Source organism: Hippopotamus amphibius, chromosome 4 (genome assembly GCF_030028045.1).
Source record: "Hippopotamus amphibius kiboko isolate mHipAmp2 chromosome 4, mHipAmp2.hap2, whole genome shotgun sequence".
NCBI lineage: Eukaryota > Metazoa > Chordata > Mammalia > Artiodactyla > Hippopotamidae > Hippopotamus > Hippopotamus amphibius.
Window position 1 is genome coordinate 175,515,166 of NC_080189.1, and position 16,352 is coordinate 175,531,517.

Consider the following 16,352-nt stretch of genomic DNA (forward strand, 5'->3'; position numbering starts at 1 on the left):
CTGCTGCACTGTCTTTAATATATTATAAAATATAATTTAATATAACATATTGTTACCTTTGTAGCCTCTTGGTTCTGTTTATCCAATTCTTCTAACTCAGCTACTAGTATTTCCTTTTCAGTAATGCTCTGATTGAGTTCTTGTTCCTTTGCCGCCAAATTGTGTCTTAAATCACATAATTCCGAATCCAAATCCATGTCTCTTGCAGCTGTACTTTTAATTACTTCATATTCATTGTTCAATTTTGAAAGTGATATTTGAAGTTCTTCCTTAAATGATAAAAGGGAAAAAAAACAACATATACTATCAATTGGAAGAAGAGACACCAAAAGATTAAAAATATACACATACAAGCAAAACTTGGGAATCTATTTTTAGATGCACTGTGTTGGAAACATTATTGAATAACACCTCAGCAATAATACATAAAATTCAACAAGCCACAGCCTTCATTCATGTACAATTTTATTTGCAGCTTCAAGCAAAACACTTCCATAATCCCAGACAAGATGCAACTACTGTACGTTCATCCAGCTTCAACTTCTTTACATAAAAACTTTCTCCCTTGAGAGCCTCCCCAATCCCACTCCCACTGCTGTTTCCCTTCAGTCTCCTCCGTCCCTTCCACTTCCTCCTTCCCTCCCACAACATACACACTTTTCAAAACGTCCCAAGCCTTCCAGCTCTCTGTACTTTCATTTCCTAACAGTGCCACCAACAGCCACAAACAAAAATGTAAAATATCAATACTCATTCACTCTGAAGTTTGTCCTCTCTAAATAGAAAACAAAAGGCTTCTTTTCCCTCATCAAAGTAACTTCCCTTATTACTGGCTTCTGTCAGAACATGAAACCTTTTCTTGACGCAAGAAAGAACACTTCTTTCCCTCTACCGTCTAACCTGAGCACAGACTAGGTGCCCCTCTCTCAAACCTAACATTCCTAAAGATATACCTGTATGTGATTCTTAAAAGCACATTTTATGTTCTGTTCTATTTGTATTTAATGCTTTTCCTCCCAAATCCCAGACATGGGACAGTTCTCTATGCTTCAACATTATTTTAACCTCTGAATATGATGTTTGTGATAAACCCTCGATCACTCTAAAGACGTCTTTCACTGATAAAGATTTTTAAAAGCAAACTCCTTGGAATCTACTTTAAAGTAAACAAGAATCTCAAATTTCCATAAAAAGGTCTAACATATACCTTACAAAAGAGACCAATTAAAACTATATTAGAACATCTGCCTTATAATTCTCATTCTCTTCTCAAATATTTATTCTCAACTATAATTGAAAGATGGAAATAGCACTCTCTTAAGCCTTTCTAGAGTTATCTGTTCACTTAAGAGAACCACAAAAGGGACTTCCCTGGTGGTCCAATGGTTAAGACTCCGTGCTCCCACTACAGGGGGTGTGGGTTTGATCCCTGGTCAGGAAACTAAGATCCCACATGCCGCGCAACGTGGCCGAAAAAAACAAACAAAAAAACAAACAAAAAAATGTCTAAGAAGAGAACCACGAAATTTGTTGTCATATGGATCTTAAGAATACACATGACCTTGCAGGTATTTCTGGCATTCTTAACCAATGAGCAGACCCACAGCAGACACAATGCAAGCATGAGTTGCAATGGATTACCTAACACCAAAGAAAGGAGAAATAGCTATCAGGAACAGCTACAGAATCCAAAATTATCATGAGAAAGTTACAGGCCCTATCAGATACATGCAGAGATTTGCAAACTACAAAATACACCTAGGCCACTTAGAGAAAAGAATAAGTGAATGAGCAGAATGCAACAGAAGCAGAAGAGAACAGAGAAAACATGTTGATTAAAAAGTGAATGGAAGACACTACTGGCATTTAGTGGGTAGAAAAAGTGGGGGCAAGGAACCTACATGCAGAGGACAGTGTACACAACTAAGAATTCTCCCACCTGAATGCCAATAGTGCCCCTTTGAGAAACACTGCCTATACACTAATATGCAAGGATATTGAAAATATATTAAGGTATGAATGAACAGTATATATTGGATGCTAATATTTGTAATTTTTTAAAAAGATATTTATACATATAAAGTCATATATGCATAGATATAGTCTGGAAAGATATCAAGAAACTGATAAGAAAGAACGGCTCTAAGGAAGAGGCCAACCAACAGAAGTGTGAAGGATACTCTAGTCGTACTGTCTGAAGTTTTTCAGGATGTATTACTGAATACATACAGCAGGAAAGATGTGTTACTTTTTCAAAAATTAAGATTTTAAATTGAGACGCTGGTCTGTAATAATAAAAAATAATACCAGCTTACAACTGCCCTATATTTAAGAAGCTGCCTTAACCAAGGACTCACCCCCAAATAGTACAAAATAAAAATACCTTTCCTAATTCCCAACATTGCATTACAGAACCTTGCTCCATCCTTGCTACCAGTATACATATTTATGCCACTGAGAATGTCCCTCTTTACCTGTCACCGCTAAGAAATTCCTGTCCATCACCCCAGACACATGCTGGGGCATATAAGTAGTATACAGTTACTATAGTATGCCACTCCAGGCTCTCGACCCACCTGTGTATGTTGCTGCTGTCAGGACCGCATATGAAACCAAAACAGCCTTTACCTGTCCTTCCTTCTCATATCTGTACGCCTACTGGCTTATCTCTAAACGTAAACTCTGGCCAGCCTCTCATACTGTGAACCTTGCCCAAGTACTTCAACCTGGCCTGATCAGCATCAATGAGATCAGCTTTATCCTCAGGACTCTCACGAACTAAATACTCCACTTTGATATAAACTGGCCCTTAGCTATGACCTATAATTTTAATTCTGCCCCCATATTTATTGCACCCACCTTTTCTTCATTTAGTAATGAATTCTCTTTTTCTAAAACTTGGACATGCATTTGAAGTTTCAGATTGTCTTCAGCGAGATTGTTATCCTATAAAAATGTTAAAATAGAGTGTTTTCAAATAACAAGAAATTTCAAGTTTACAAAAAAGCAGGCAAGCTATAAATTGTGCATTTCTACTCTTCAGTGATATATAACAATTATAAGCATACAACACTGGATGCCATCTAAATAAAGCCAGTCATTTCGTAGCCATCCTTAAAGAGGATTTATTACATTTGAAAAAAAAATGTAAATACATTTATAAAATAACTTGTAATCATTAAAAAAAAAAACTTGAATTCTTTAAGGGAAATCAAAATGCATTCCTCACTTTGGTATAGGATCTGCTTCCACCGTCTATACACATATAACATTTGTCAAATTACTCTTCAAAGAGATAATACTTGCATTTTCTAATTATGTAACTTTTAAAATTATGTCAATTTATGATGCAAAAATTTCTGTTACTAATCAGCAAACATAAAATTACTAAGATGAAAGTTCCTAGAGTAAGTTCACATGAATCTGTAAAAAATACAAAATAAGTTATTATAAACAATCAAAATCCTTTTTCTTGGTAAACCAAAGACAGAAGCTTTCTCTCTTAAAAATGAGTTTACCTGGTTTAAATTACTCAGTCTCTTTATTTCATTTTCAGCATCTGTAAAAACAACAATGAATCTGACATTAAAATTCTTTAAAATAACTTAAAAATTATCTCCTATATTAAACTCACAAATGAAATTCAATTAAAATAAAATGTTATTTATAAGCATAATTAGCAAGCCCTAACAGTGAAATATATTTTTGTTATTTTGTATTTCTATTTGATTATACAAAGAAGTTATAATATAAACGCCAGTCAGAAACTATGTTAAAATCCAATTCTATGGAACAGCATAAGAGAATTTATAATTGTATTCTGGATGAATCATAAGTTATTGCCTTGATAAAAACATTAACAGAATAGAAATGAAAAAGGAGAAGTAACAACCAACACCAAAGAAATACAAAAGATCATGACAAACTACTACAAGCAATTATATGCCAATAAATTGGATAACCTGGAAGAAATGGATAAAGTCTTAGAAAAGTACAATCTTCCAAGACTGAACCAGGAAGACACAGAAAATATGAACAGACCAATCACAAGTACGGAAATTGAGACAGTGATTAAAAATCTCCCAACAAACAAGAGCCCAGGGCCAGATGGCTTCACAGGCAAATTCTATCAAACATTTAGAGAAGAGCTAACACCTATCCTTCTCAAACTCTTCCAAATTATAGCAGAAGGAGGAACACTCCCAAACTCATTCTACAAGGCCAGCATCACCCTAATACCAAAACCAGGCAAAGATATCACAAAAAAAAAGAAAATTACAGACCAATATCACTGATGAATATAGATGCAAAAATCCTCAACAAAATACTAGCTAACAGAATCCAACAGCACATTAAAAAGATCATACACCATGATCAAGTGGGGTTTATCCCTGGAATGCAAGGATTCTTCAATATATGCAAATCAATCAATGTGATACATCATATTAATAAATTGAAAGATAAAAACCATATGATAATCTCAACAGATGCAGGAAAAGCTTTTGACAAAATTCAACATCCATTTATGATTAAAAACTCTCCAGAAAAAGGGCACAGAAGGAAATTGCCTGAGCATAATAAAAACCATATATGACAAACCAAGAGCCAACATCATTCTAAATGGTGAAAAACTGAAAACATTCCAAGAATAGGAACAAGACAAGGGTGCCCACTCTCAGCACTATTATTCAACATAGTTTTAGAAGTTTTAGCCACAGCAATCAGAGAAGAAAACAAAATAAAAGGAATGTAAATTGGAAAAGAAGTAAAATTGTCACTCTTTGCAGATGACATGATATTATACATAGAAAACCCTAAAGACGCTACTGGAAAACTGCTAGCACTAATTGATGAATTTAGTAAAGTAGCAGGATACAAAATTAATGCACAGAAATCTCTTGCATTCCTATACACTAACAACAAAAGAGCAGAAAGAGAAATTAAGGAAACACTTCCATTTACCAATGCAACCAAAAGAATAAAATACCCAGGAATAAACCTGCTTAAAGAGGCAAAAGACCTGTACGCAGAAAACTATAAGACACTGATGAAAGAAATCAGACAATACAAACAGACGGAGGGAGGTACCATGTTCTTGGATTGGAAGAATTAATATTGTGAAAATGACTATACTACCCAAAGCAATTTACAGATTCAACGCAATCCCTATCAAATTACCAATGGCATTTTTCACAGAACTAAAACAAGAAATTTTACGATTTGTACAGAAACACAAAAGACCCTGAATAGCCAAAGCAATCTTGAGAAGGAAAGATGGAGTTGGTGGAATCAGGCTCCCTGACTTCAAACTATACTACAAGGCTACAGTGATCAAGACACTATGGTACTGGCACAAAAACAGAAATATAGATCAATGGAACAGAGCAGAGACCCCGGAGATAAAGCCATGCACATATGGGCCCCTTATCTTTGACAAAGGAGGCAAGAATATACAATGGAAAGAAGACAGCCTCTTCAATAAGTGGTGCTGGGAAAACTTGACAGCTACACGTAAAAGAATGAAATTAGAACACTTCCTAACACCACAAAAATAAACTCAAAATGGATTAAAGAGCTAAACGTAAGGCCAGAGACTATAAAACTCTTAGAGGAAAACATAGGCAGAACACTCTATGACATACATCAAAGCAAGATCCTGTTTGACCCACCTCCTAGAATAATGGAAATAAAATCAAAAATAAACAAATGGGACCTAAAGAAACTTAAAGGCTTTTGCACAGCAAAAGAAACTATAAACAAGAAGACAACCCTCAGAATGTGAGAAAATATTTGCCAACGAAGCAACAGATAAAGGATTAATCTCCAAAATATACAAGCAGCTCATGCAGCTTAATACCAAAAAAGCAAATAACCCAATCCAAAAATGGGCAGAAGACCTAAACAGACATTTCTCCAAAGAAGACATACAGATGGCCAACAAACACATGAAAAGATGCTCAACATCACTAATCATTAGAGAAATGCAAGTCAAAGCCACAATGAGGTATCACCTCACACCGGTCAGAATGGCCATCAACCAAAAATCTAGAAAAAACAAATGTTGGAGAGGGTGTGGAGAAAAGGGAACTCTCCTGAACTGTTGGTGGGAATGTAAATTGGTACAGCCACTATGGAAAACAGTATGGAGGTTCCTTAAAAAACTGAAAATGGAACCACCATATGACCCAGCAATCCCACTCCTGGGCATATACCCTGAGAAAACCATAATCCAAAAAGAAACATGTACCACAATGTTCACTGCAGCACTATTTACAATAGCCAGGACATGGAAGCTACCTAAATGCCCAACAACAGAAGAATGAATAAAGAAGATGTGGGACTTCCTAGGTGGCACAGTGGTAAAGAATCCACCTGCCAACGCAGGAGACACGGGTTCAAGCCCTGCTCTGGGAAGATTCCACATGCCACGGAGCAACTAAGCTCGTGCACCACAACTACTGAGCCTGTGCTCTGGAGCCCGTGAGCCACAACTACTGAGCCCATGTGCCAAAACCATTGAAGCCCACACGCCTAGGGCCTGTGCTCCACAACAAGAGAAGCCACTACGATGAGGAGCCTGCGCACCACAATGAAGAGTAGCCCCAGCTCACAGCAACTAGAAAAAGCCCATGTGCAGCAATGAAGACCCAACACAGCCAATAAATAAATTAATAAATAAATAAATTTATAAGGAAAAAAAAAAGATGTGGCACATATATAGAATGGGTATTACTCAGCCATAAGAAGGAATGAAATTGAGTTACTTGTAGTGAGGTGGATGGACCTAGAGTCTGTCATACAGAGCAAAGTAAGCCAGAAAGAGAAAAATACGGTATGCTAACTCATATATATGGAATCTAAAAAAATGGTACAGAGGAAACCAGTGACAGGGTGAGAATAAACATGCAGATGTAGAGAATAGACTTGAGGACACAGGGCGAGGGTAGGGTGGGGGCGAAGGGGAAGCTGGGACGAAGTGAGAGAGTAGCACTGACACATATACACTACAAAGTGTAAAACAGTGGGAAGCCGCTGCATAACACAGGGAGATCAACTTGATGATGGGTAATGACTTAGAGGGCTGGGGTAGGGAAGGTGGGAAGGAGCTGTGGGAGGGAGGGCATATGGAGATATATGTATAAATATAGTTGATTCACTTTGTTGTACAGCAAAAACTGGCACAACAGCAATTATATTCCACTAAAGCTTAAAAGAAAACAAAAACAAAAAGCATTAACTACTACATTTCAAAATGAGTTGATTAGTCTATATAGCAGAAAATAGTATAAGGATTAAGATCAGAGAAAAGAAAAAATAATGTATATTTATTCCATGATAATAAAATAATCTCTCAACTTTCTAAAGTGCCTTAGACATGACTACTAATAAAAAGACCATTCAATCTGGTATTACAGATAGATCCACAAATAGAAGTAGTTCTAGAAGAAGAACACATAGACAAAAATACCATGAGTTCAGCTGAAGTAATGCATTCAATGTTCATTCAAGAAATACTGAGCATTTACTATGATGTGAGTTGCTAAACAAGATGGAAAATTTTAGTCCATGCTTGCTCTCAAGGAGCTTACAATTTAGAGGGGAAGATAAAAAAGGAAACACATGATTACAGTACAGTGTGATACAGGGAGCACAGGTGCTAGAGCAAAAGGGGCAAACACCTCATCCAGACTGGGAGGGCCGGGGAGAGTGGGGTGAATGGGGTCAGGGAAGCAGCAGCACTAGGTACCTCCCAGTGGATGCAACACCTGTGTTGAATCTTAATATACTAGGAGTTAGTGAAAAGAAGCAGAGACACTCTGCATGGAAAAAGCAACAAATGCAAAGGCAGCAGAGCTTAGACACAACATTGCTGGCTTAAGGAGCTATACAGAAAGTTCAATACGGCTAAAGCTTAGAATGTTAGGAGAATGGGAAGAGTTGAAACTGCAGAGGTAGACAGAGACCAGATCATGAAAGACATCATGTGTCCAACTAAGATGTTCAGACTGTATCCTGAAGTTCACAGGGAGCCACAAAGTACTAAAATCAGGGGAGTGACCTGCTTTACATTTCTGAAAAATCATTCTGGCTGCAGAAAGAAAACATATTGATTGAAGAAGGAATCATGGAGACCAGAGAATAACAGGTAACACTTTCATAATGCTTATGATGGGCTAGACACTGTTCTAGAGAGAACTCTAGCAGCTAGTAACTCATAAAATTCTACTACTACAACCACGAATGAGACAGTATTATTATCCCAACCATAGAGATGAAAAAAACCAAAGCATAGGGATGTTAATTAACTTGCCCGAGGTCAGTTATTAGCGATGGAGCTGGATTCCAACCAAGTCAAGTTCTTAACCACTATGCTATTCTGCTCTACTAAGAGACCGCTACAGTTAAACAGGCAAAAAGAAATTATGATTGGCTGAAGTTATTCAGTGGCAGTGGAAATGGAGAAAAGGGAAGGACTAGGGCAGCAGGTTTGTTTTTAAAGCAAATAAACTCATATGGATCACCCAATATATTAAGTAAATAAATTTATTTTGAGAGCAGAACTACTCTGAAGTCAAATGAGAAAGAAGTCCAGAACCCCACCATATAGCCTTCCCTTTGCCTTCATGGCAGTCCCAAGACTGAGGCACCTATGAGAAACCCTGAGCTCCTCTTGGACACAATCCTGAAATAGCACTGAGCCAGAGAGGAGTCAAGGAAGTAGAACCTACAGGACTTGCAAGGTGATGACTTCAAGTTTTCTGTTTTGGGAGAGTGGTAAATGCTACCAATCACCAAGGTAGAGAAAGGAAGAGGGGAGGAGGAAACTCTACTTTGAGCTTAACTTTCAATTTATTCCAGGTTGGAGCTCATGATAAACAATTAAGTAAGGAATACACAAGGGGCGGGGGGGGGAGCATGCAGCTGCCGCAGGGTATGCCGCAAGCATACAAGGGCTAGAAACCTCCAGAGCAGGTTACAGTTCATATTGTGAGAAGAGGACAGAGTAAAAAATAAAATGCATCTTTTCACTGTAAGTGCTCCCATTATGTTTTCCTGGCATAAACAGATACTGGTGTTTGGCCTATTTCATTCAATATTTTTTGTAACCTAGAACACTAGTACGGTAACTAAATATAATCTTGAGCATGGTAAGTGGTGGAAGACCTATGGCTCTTATTGTTCTTAGGCTTACTTAGATACAGATCATTTTGAAAGGTAATACAGACTTTTGTAGAAGATAGGCTGCATTATCTAACTGGAGGGTCTGGGCCCTGATGAGTTACAGGAAGTATTTGGTAACCTCCTCCCAACAAATGTCTACATAAACATTTCTCAGAAATCTACATGGCTTCCTAAGTCAATGAGTTCCATGTAAATACTTAAAGGATGAGGAAGGGAGGCTGAAAGAAACCTAGCCAATCGTAACCCTTTTTAGTAGAAATATCCTATTTGTGATCTATTAATTACAGCACTGAATCCAAAGCAAATAATTCTATTCAAATTCCACAGTCATTTCCATTAACACTTCATTTCCATAAAGTGTTCAAGTATTCAAGTGTGTGTCTCTAAAACAACTAATATGAAGTGAAACACCAATCAGAAACAGTTCTGAACATTTTATACCAGACAGCGCTTGCTGCAGTCTGAACACTTCTGCTGATAAACTCTGGGGGAGGATTCTTTCTTTCTCTGTCACAGTGTCACTCTGCTCTGTGGCAGGAGGCTGCAGTTTACCACACTCCTGTTTCAAGCTTTCACATTCTTCAAGTATCTGTCTGTTTTCCACACTTAGTCGCTCTTGTTCCTTCTTGAAAACATCTCTGTCATTTTCTGCAGAAGATAATTTTTTATTTACATCTTTTATTTTATCCTCAAGTTCTTCCATTTTTTTTGTAGATTCTACTTTTTCAGCTTGTAGAACTTGAATAGCCTTTTGCATCTCATGGATTTTAGAGTGATCAGTTATTGCAGTTCCTGAGCCACCTAGAACACAAACATAAAATCAGGGACACGTCAAATGTCAAATACCAAGAGACAAACAGCTTGCTATATACAACTAAAGATTTAACAGACTTCAGAACTTAGCAGGCTGAAAAAGAAAAGTTAAAATAACAATGAGGTAATACTACTCCTATTACAATGACCAAAATCCAAACAATAACACCACCAAACGCTGGTAAGGATATGGAGCAACAGGCACTCTCATTCACTGCTGGTGGGAATGAAAAATGGTACAGCCGGTTTGGAAGAGTAATGATTTCTTACAAAACTAAGAGATATGATATTCTTATCATATGATCCAGCAATCATACTCCTTGGTATTTAGCCAAAGGAGCTGAAAACTTATATCCACACAAAAACCTGAACAAGAATGTTTATAGCAGCTTTATTCATAATTGCCAAAATTTCAAAACAACCAAGAGGTCCTTCAGTAGGTGAATGGATAGAAAAACTGTGGCATATCCTAACAATGCAATATTATTCAGTACTAAATAAGAAATGAGCCATCAAGCCATGAAAAAAACATGGAGGAAATCTACACCTGAAACATATAATATTGTACATCAACTACATCTCAAAAAAAAATAAAATAAATTTTTTTTAAATGGAGGAAACAAACTCATATTACTAAGTGAAAGACGTCCATCTGAAAAGGCTACATACTGTATGATTCCAACTATATGACAATTTTGGAAAAGGCAAAATAATGAATAGAAAGATCAGTGGTTGTAAGGGTAGGATGGGGGGAGCAAATAGGGCTGAGCAGAGAGGATTTTTAGGGCAGTGAAAATACTCTGTATGATATACACTTGTCCAAATCCACAGAATGCACAACACCAAATGTAAACCCTAAGATAAATATGGACTTTGGGTGACTATGATGCACCTTGGTAAAAAAACGTGCTATTCTGATGAGTGATGTAGATATTGGGGAGGTTATGCATGTGGAGGAATGGGGTGTGAGGGAGACCTCTGTACCGCCTCAGTTTTGTTCTAAATTTAAAACTGCTCTAAAAAAATTAAAGTCTTTTTTAAAAAGTTAAATTACTATAATAAACAAAGCATTTTAAAATAAATAGTTGAGGAAAGATATTATTTGAGTCAAATACTAAAAAAAGCCTTTGTATCTGAGTTTGAAAGAAGGTGCAAGCACACCAAACAATGCAAAGAAATCTCTGTATTATAACTATTTACCACAAAGGCAAAAGGACTTTTCGATTTTTGCAGAATCTTGACAATAGTGGTGCCACTGCAAACTTCTGGCAGATAAGCAGAACTCGTCATTTACTCATTCCTTAGAACTCAGACCAAGTTTACATCAGCAAGGCTTGTCATTTAATATGTTAAACTAACAAAATTAATAACCTTGTAACAGATTTTCCAGTTCTTCAATCCGTTCTTCATAATCACTTAATTCTTCGTGGTGCCGACGAGTTATTTCTGTCAGTTTCTGTTGATGCCTATTCTGCAATACTGACATTTCATGTTGATGGTTATCAATTTCCTGACTCCGGTTCTGTTTAAGTTCCTTAAAAGTAAAAGCAAAGTGAACCACATTTATAATAAATGAATTTAACTAAACTATTTCATTGTTGTCCAAAAGCCCATACTATTAAAAATAATTCTCTGAACATGCTAACACTGCAAAAAATTTAAACACAGGCCCCAAATTTGGACAATTCTAAAAGACCCTTTCATTTCTTGGGCCTTAAAATCAGTTTTTCTACTTTTAATGAGGGAACGCCAGCAAGAAATAACTGAAACAAAAAGCAAGCAAAAATATCTTTTTTTCATTTGTATCTGTGACCATGAACTTCTCCTGCTAATGACATATTACACCAATATCTGTGTCCACCTTCTGGCCAATCTATTCCTGTTGTCCTATTACACATATCTTTTTGCTCAGCTTTTCCTTCTCTCAGTTTTGATGGGACACCTAAACTGTCAACCAAGGTGTCTCGCTACCCAAGTTGAGGCCACTATCTCTCTCCTAGGAACCCGGATCTTGAGCTGCCTCTTTCAGAAAGGGAAACTGGTGAGACCAGAAGCATGGTAACAGCTGCACCCTGGAGAGCCTATCCACTGTGTCCTGCTACCTACATCTCTGATACTGGTCCATTTTCTACCCTTCCTGAGGCCAAAATGCTCAATTTTTCCTTCAGTCCTGCGGACAGACTGCCCAGGCTCCTTCTAAGAAAGCGTCTTATGCTTTACTTAGCCAGAGATGGTTTTGTTGCTCGTAGTCAAGAATCCTAATCTATAAATTAGCTTCTATTTCCTGAGAAGACAAGTGAAGTTATGCTTTAGTCCTATGCACTTATGTGCCAGTACTTGACAAGGAACCTTACATTTAAACCTCAAAAACAATACTACAAGAGAGGTATGATGATGATATCTACTTTACTGATGTTTAAAACAGAAGCTTGAAAAGGTTAAGTAACTTGCCCAAAGCAGCACAGCTGGTAAATAATACAGCCAGGATTCAAACCCAGGTCTGACTGAGGAATCCATCCATACTGGTATTGTAATAACAATAACACCAAAAACTAAAAAAATTCTATACATGACAATAATTTACATACTAAAAACAATTCACTACCATGATAAGTATATGTAACTGAGACTTCCCATGAAGGAAATGACTGATGCAAACTAGCAAAATTCCATCATGAAGGGAAAATAATCATTTACAATAAATAATATTAACACTGTATTTTGTCAGTATTCTTTATCCCCAACCCTTGAAATTTCAGTAACTCTGGAATTGTTTTAATAAAGACTGTTTTAAGAGATACAGTAGAAAAAAAGAGACTTATGAAATATAAACTACCTAATAAATAAACGTTCAAAACCAAATGATTTTGGAAAGACAGATATTTTTATATATTAAGGTGTCATAAAGAATAGAGAAGATACAAAAGCAGCAAAATAACCCTGAATATCAAAATCTATAAAACACTTTTATAACTGAGCCTTTTATTAATTTAGGCTTATACTTTTAATAAGCAAATTTTAGATGTAAAACAGCCATTGTTTCAACAATCCACCTTACCTTAATGATATTTTGTAGTTTGCAGATTTCACTTTGATCCGAGCTATCTGATCCTTGTACTTTAGAAGTCTAGGTCAGAAAAACAGAAAATAATGATATTGATTTTCTTATAAAAGAGAAAGTCAAAAACTAACTTTATTAAAAGATTTTTTTTTTAAAAAGGGGCATTTGCACAGGGAATGTAGCCAATACTTTGTAATAACTTTAAACAGAGTATAATCTATAAAATACTGAATCACTATGTTGTACACCTGAAACTAATACATTATAAATCAACTATGTTTCAATAAAAAAAAAATTAAAAAAAACAAATGTAAGTAAGAAAAAATGGGGGGCATTTCCCAGACAAATTCTTACTAAAGAATGCCACGCACCTTTTAAAGAACCTAGTCCAACAGTGAGTAAGACACAATAGATAAAAGATACCATTCAAGAGTCTGTTAACTGGACTTCCCTGGTGGCGCAGTGGTTAGGAATCCGTCTGCCAACGCAGAGGACATGGGTTTGATCCCTGGTCCAGGAAGATCCCACATGCCGCAGAGCAACTAAGCCCAAGAGCCACAACTACCAAAGCCTGTACACCCTAGAGCCCATGCTCTGTAACAAGAGAAACCACCACACTGAGAAGCCTGCACACAGTAACAAAGAGTGGCCCCTGCTCACCACAACTAGAGAAAGCCTGCATGCAGCAATGAAGACCCAATGTAGACCAAAAAAAAAAAAAGTTTGTTAACTAATTGGGAAAGACAATACTTTTACAAAATAAGAAGGAAAACACCACAGAATATTTTTCTTGGCTTAACAAAATGTAAATCTGATGATAATCAAGCATCTTCCTAAAAAGTTAATTTCTAAAATGGAAAGTTACCCAAAATTAATGCTAATACTAACATTGCTAATAATGCTAATATTAATATATTGGGTATTGGATGATTTTCTTCTCATTTAAAGCTGTATGTTGCTTATTTATCTTTATTACCATTTACTATAGCATGTTAAGGAACCAAAAGCTGCTCTCTGGATGAAAGAAGGCACACAGTACATTGGAAAGAACACAGGACTTGGAATCGAAAGATGTGTGTCTGAAGCACAACTTAACCACTGTGACAATGGGTGTATTACTTAAATTTACTTTGCTTATCTGCAAAACATAGGTAATAAGTACCTCTCACAGTTATTAAAGATGATATATTGGATTAGTATATATGGAAACACCTTGTAAAGTATGATACAAATATTAATTTTTATTAGACCTTACCAGAAAATTAAGTTCCCTGAAAGGTCCCAATTATACCTTTCTCACCATAATATCCCAGTACAGGCCTGGCATATAATAGGCATTCAAGATATGCTGAAGTAAATATACCAAAAATCCATCTTTTCCACATGAAATTTTACTTAGGCAATGTTTCTTAAAACGTGTCTCAGATCATCAGAATCACCTGGGTACTTATTTGTTTGAATATATTTTCCAACACCCTAAAACAGGCTACAAAACACTAATCTCTAATTTCTGAAGGTAGGACAGGAGACCTACAATATTACCAAGTTCCTCAGGTTATTCTGACACATACAGATTTTAAGAACTACCACCTTTCAGGAATAAGATGGACAAGCAGATCATCCTAAAATTCATTCTGGGTACTCAGAACATCTAGCAACTTGGGAAGCAAGGAGATTATTTTAATTGGGAGGATTTCTCCTTTACACAGTAAGATTACACTCACAAAAAAGATAGAAAATAATCTCTTTACTTATATACTTTATTTTTCTCCACATTGATGAAATAAAGTCCACATGAACAATGTTCTAGTTTATTTCAGGTCTCGTGTATATTGGCAACTGCAGTAATACACAAAATCTGATACATAAGACAAAAAAAAGGGAATCTTGGAAGAAAGTTTACAGCCCAAAACAGGAAGGACTTAATTTCTATTCTAATGTGTGAGCAACAACACAAGTTTATGTGTTTTATAATACCAATCAATTACCATATTTTTCATTTTACATATAATTAATGCAAACAAGAACCTCAGACAACATCTAAGTCAATAGTTTCAAATCTGGTGCCTTGGAGCCCTGTGTTCCACCATAGAAGTCTCAGGGACTCCCGGGGAAAAGGTGCTGGTTCAACCACAGTAACTCCATTTTTGTCTCCTTTAAGTGCTGGACCTGTAACTTTTAATTTTATTTTAAAGCATGGTTTTCTGCTTTAAATTTTTTTGAAAATTTCTTCCTAATATTGTACAGAAGGGGAAACTAAGGCTGAGAGAGAAAGATGACCTGACTAAAACCACTTAAAAAGTCACTGACAGGACTTCCTAGGTGGCGCAGTGGTAAAGAATCCGCCTGCCAATGCAGGGGACACGGGTTGGAGCCCTGCTCTGGGAAGACTCCACATGCCGCGGAGCAACTAAGCCCATGTGCCACAACTGTTGAGCCTGTGCTCTAGAGCCCGTGAGCCACAACTATTGAGCCCATGTGCCGCAACTACTGAAGCCCACGCGCCTAGAGACCATGCTCCACAACAAGAAAAGCCACTAAAATGAGGAGCCCACGCACCACAATGAAGAGTAGCCCCAGCTCTCAGCAACTAGAGAAAGCGCGTGTGCAGCAGTGAAGACCCAACACAGCCAATAAATAAATTAAATAAATTAATTAATTTTAAAAAAAAGTCACTGACAGAAGTAGAATACAGGTTTCTGATTTCCTAGTCCAGGGTTCTTGGTGATACCAAGACTTCTACAGATGGCATCAGTATTTTTACTCACTCGTAGTTTTCAAAAACTCGAAAATTCTACCTACCTGAGCAATATGCCTCCAATGGCTAACTTCAGACTCAAGTCTTGAAACTTCATTTGACAATCTGTTTATTTCTCGTTGTGATGAAATTATGTCACCAAAATCCATGTCGTCGTCGTGGAAAGCTGAAGCATGATGACTTAAACCATAACCAAATGAAGAAGATGCAGTGGTTGCTGGTACACCACCAGCTCCTGAATTCATTGACTGAGCAGCTGACTGCAGCTTCAGCAACTGATCCTGCAGTGCAATCTGTCTTGCTTTAAGATGGCTGATTTCTACCTATATTTATAATCCATATATTAGAGAAGGTACTTTGAAATAACCATATTGACCCTTTTATAGATTCATAATGTTAAAGGTTATAATAGTTTAAGATTACCCAACGATGGTACTCTATCAACTGAATCCAAGTTGTCTATAACATCCCAACATAACATTTCTATTTCAAAAACAAACACGATTACTGTAGTTAAAGCACAGATAATGTTCCGAT

General features: G+C 36.7%; 1 protein-coding gene across 4 annotated transcripts in view; it reads right to left on the reverse strand.

The window, feature by feature from the left end:
• TRIP11 (thyroid hormone receptor interactor 11) overlaps positions 1–16,352 on the reverse strand; it is a 61,855-nt gene that overhangs the window by 33,913 nt on the left and 11,590 nt on the right. For all 4 annotated transcript variants that reach the window (XR_009053124.1, XR_009053125.1, XM_057730955.1 and 1 more), the window contains exons 4-10: positions 15,860–16,138; positions 13,055–13,123; positions 11,368–11,530; positions 9,625–9,984; positions 3,519–3,559; positions 2,860–2,946; positions 57–269 (exon numbers count right to left, since the gene is read on the reverse strand). Coding sequence is in view for 2 of the 4 variants with exons in the window: in XM_057730955.1 (XP_057586938.1) it covers positions 57–269; positions 2,860–2,946; positions 3,519–3,559; positions 9,625–9,984; positions 11,368–11,530; positions 13,055–13,123; positions 15,860–16,138 (1,212 nt within the window). In the remaining 2 variants the exon portion in view is untranslated. The remainder of the gene's footprint in view (positions 1–56; positions 270–2,859; positions 2,947–3,518; positions 3,560–9,624; positions 9,985–11,367; positions 11,531–13,054; positions 13,124–15,859; positions 16,139–16,352) is intronic.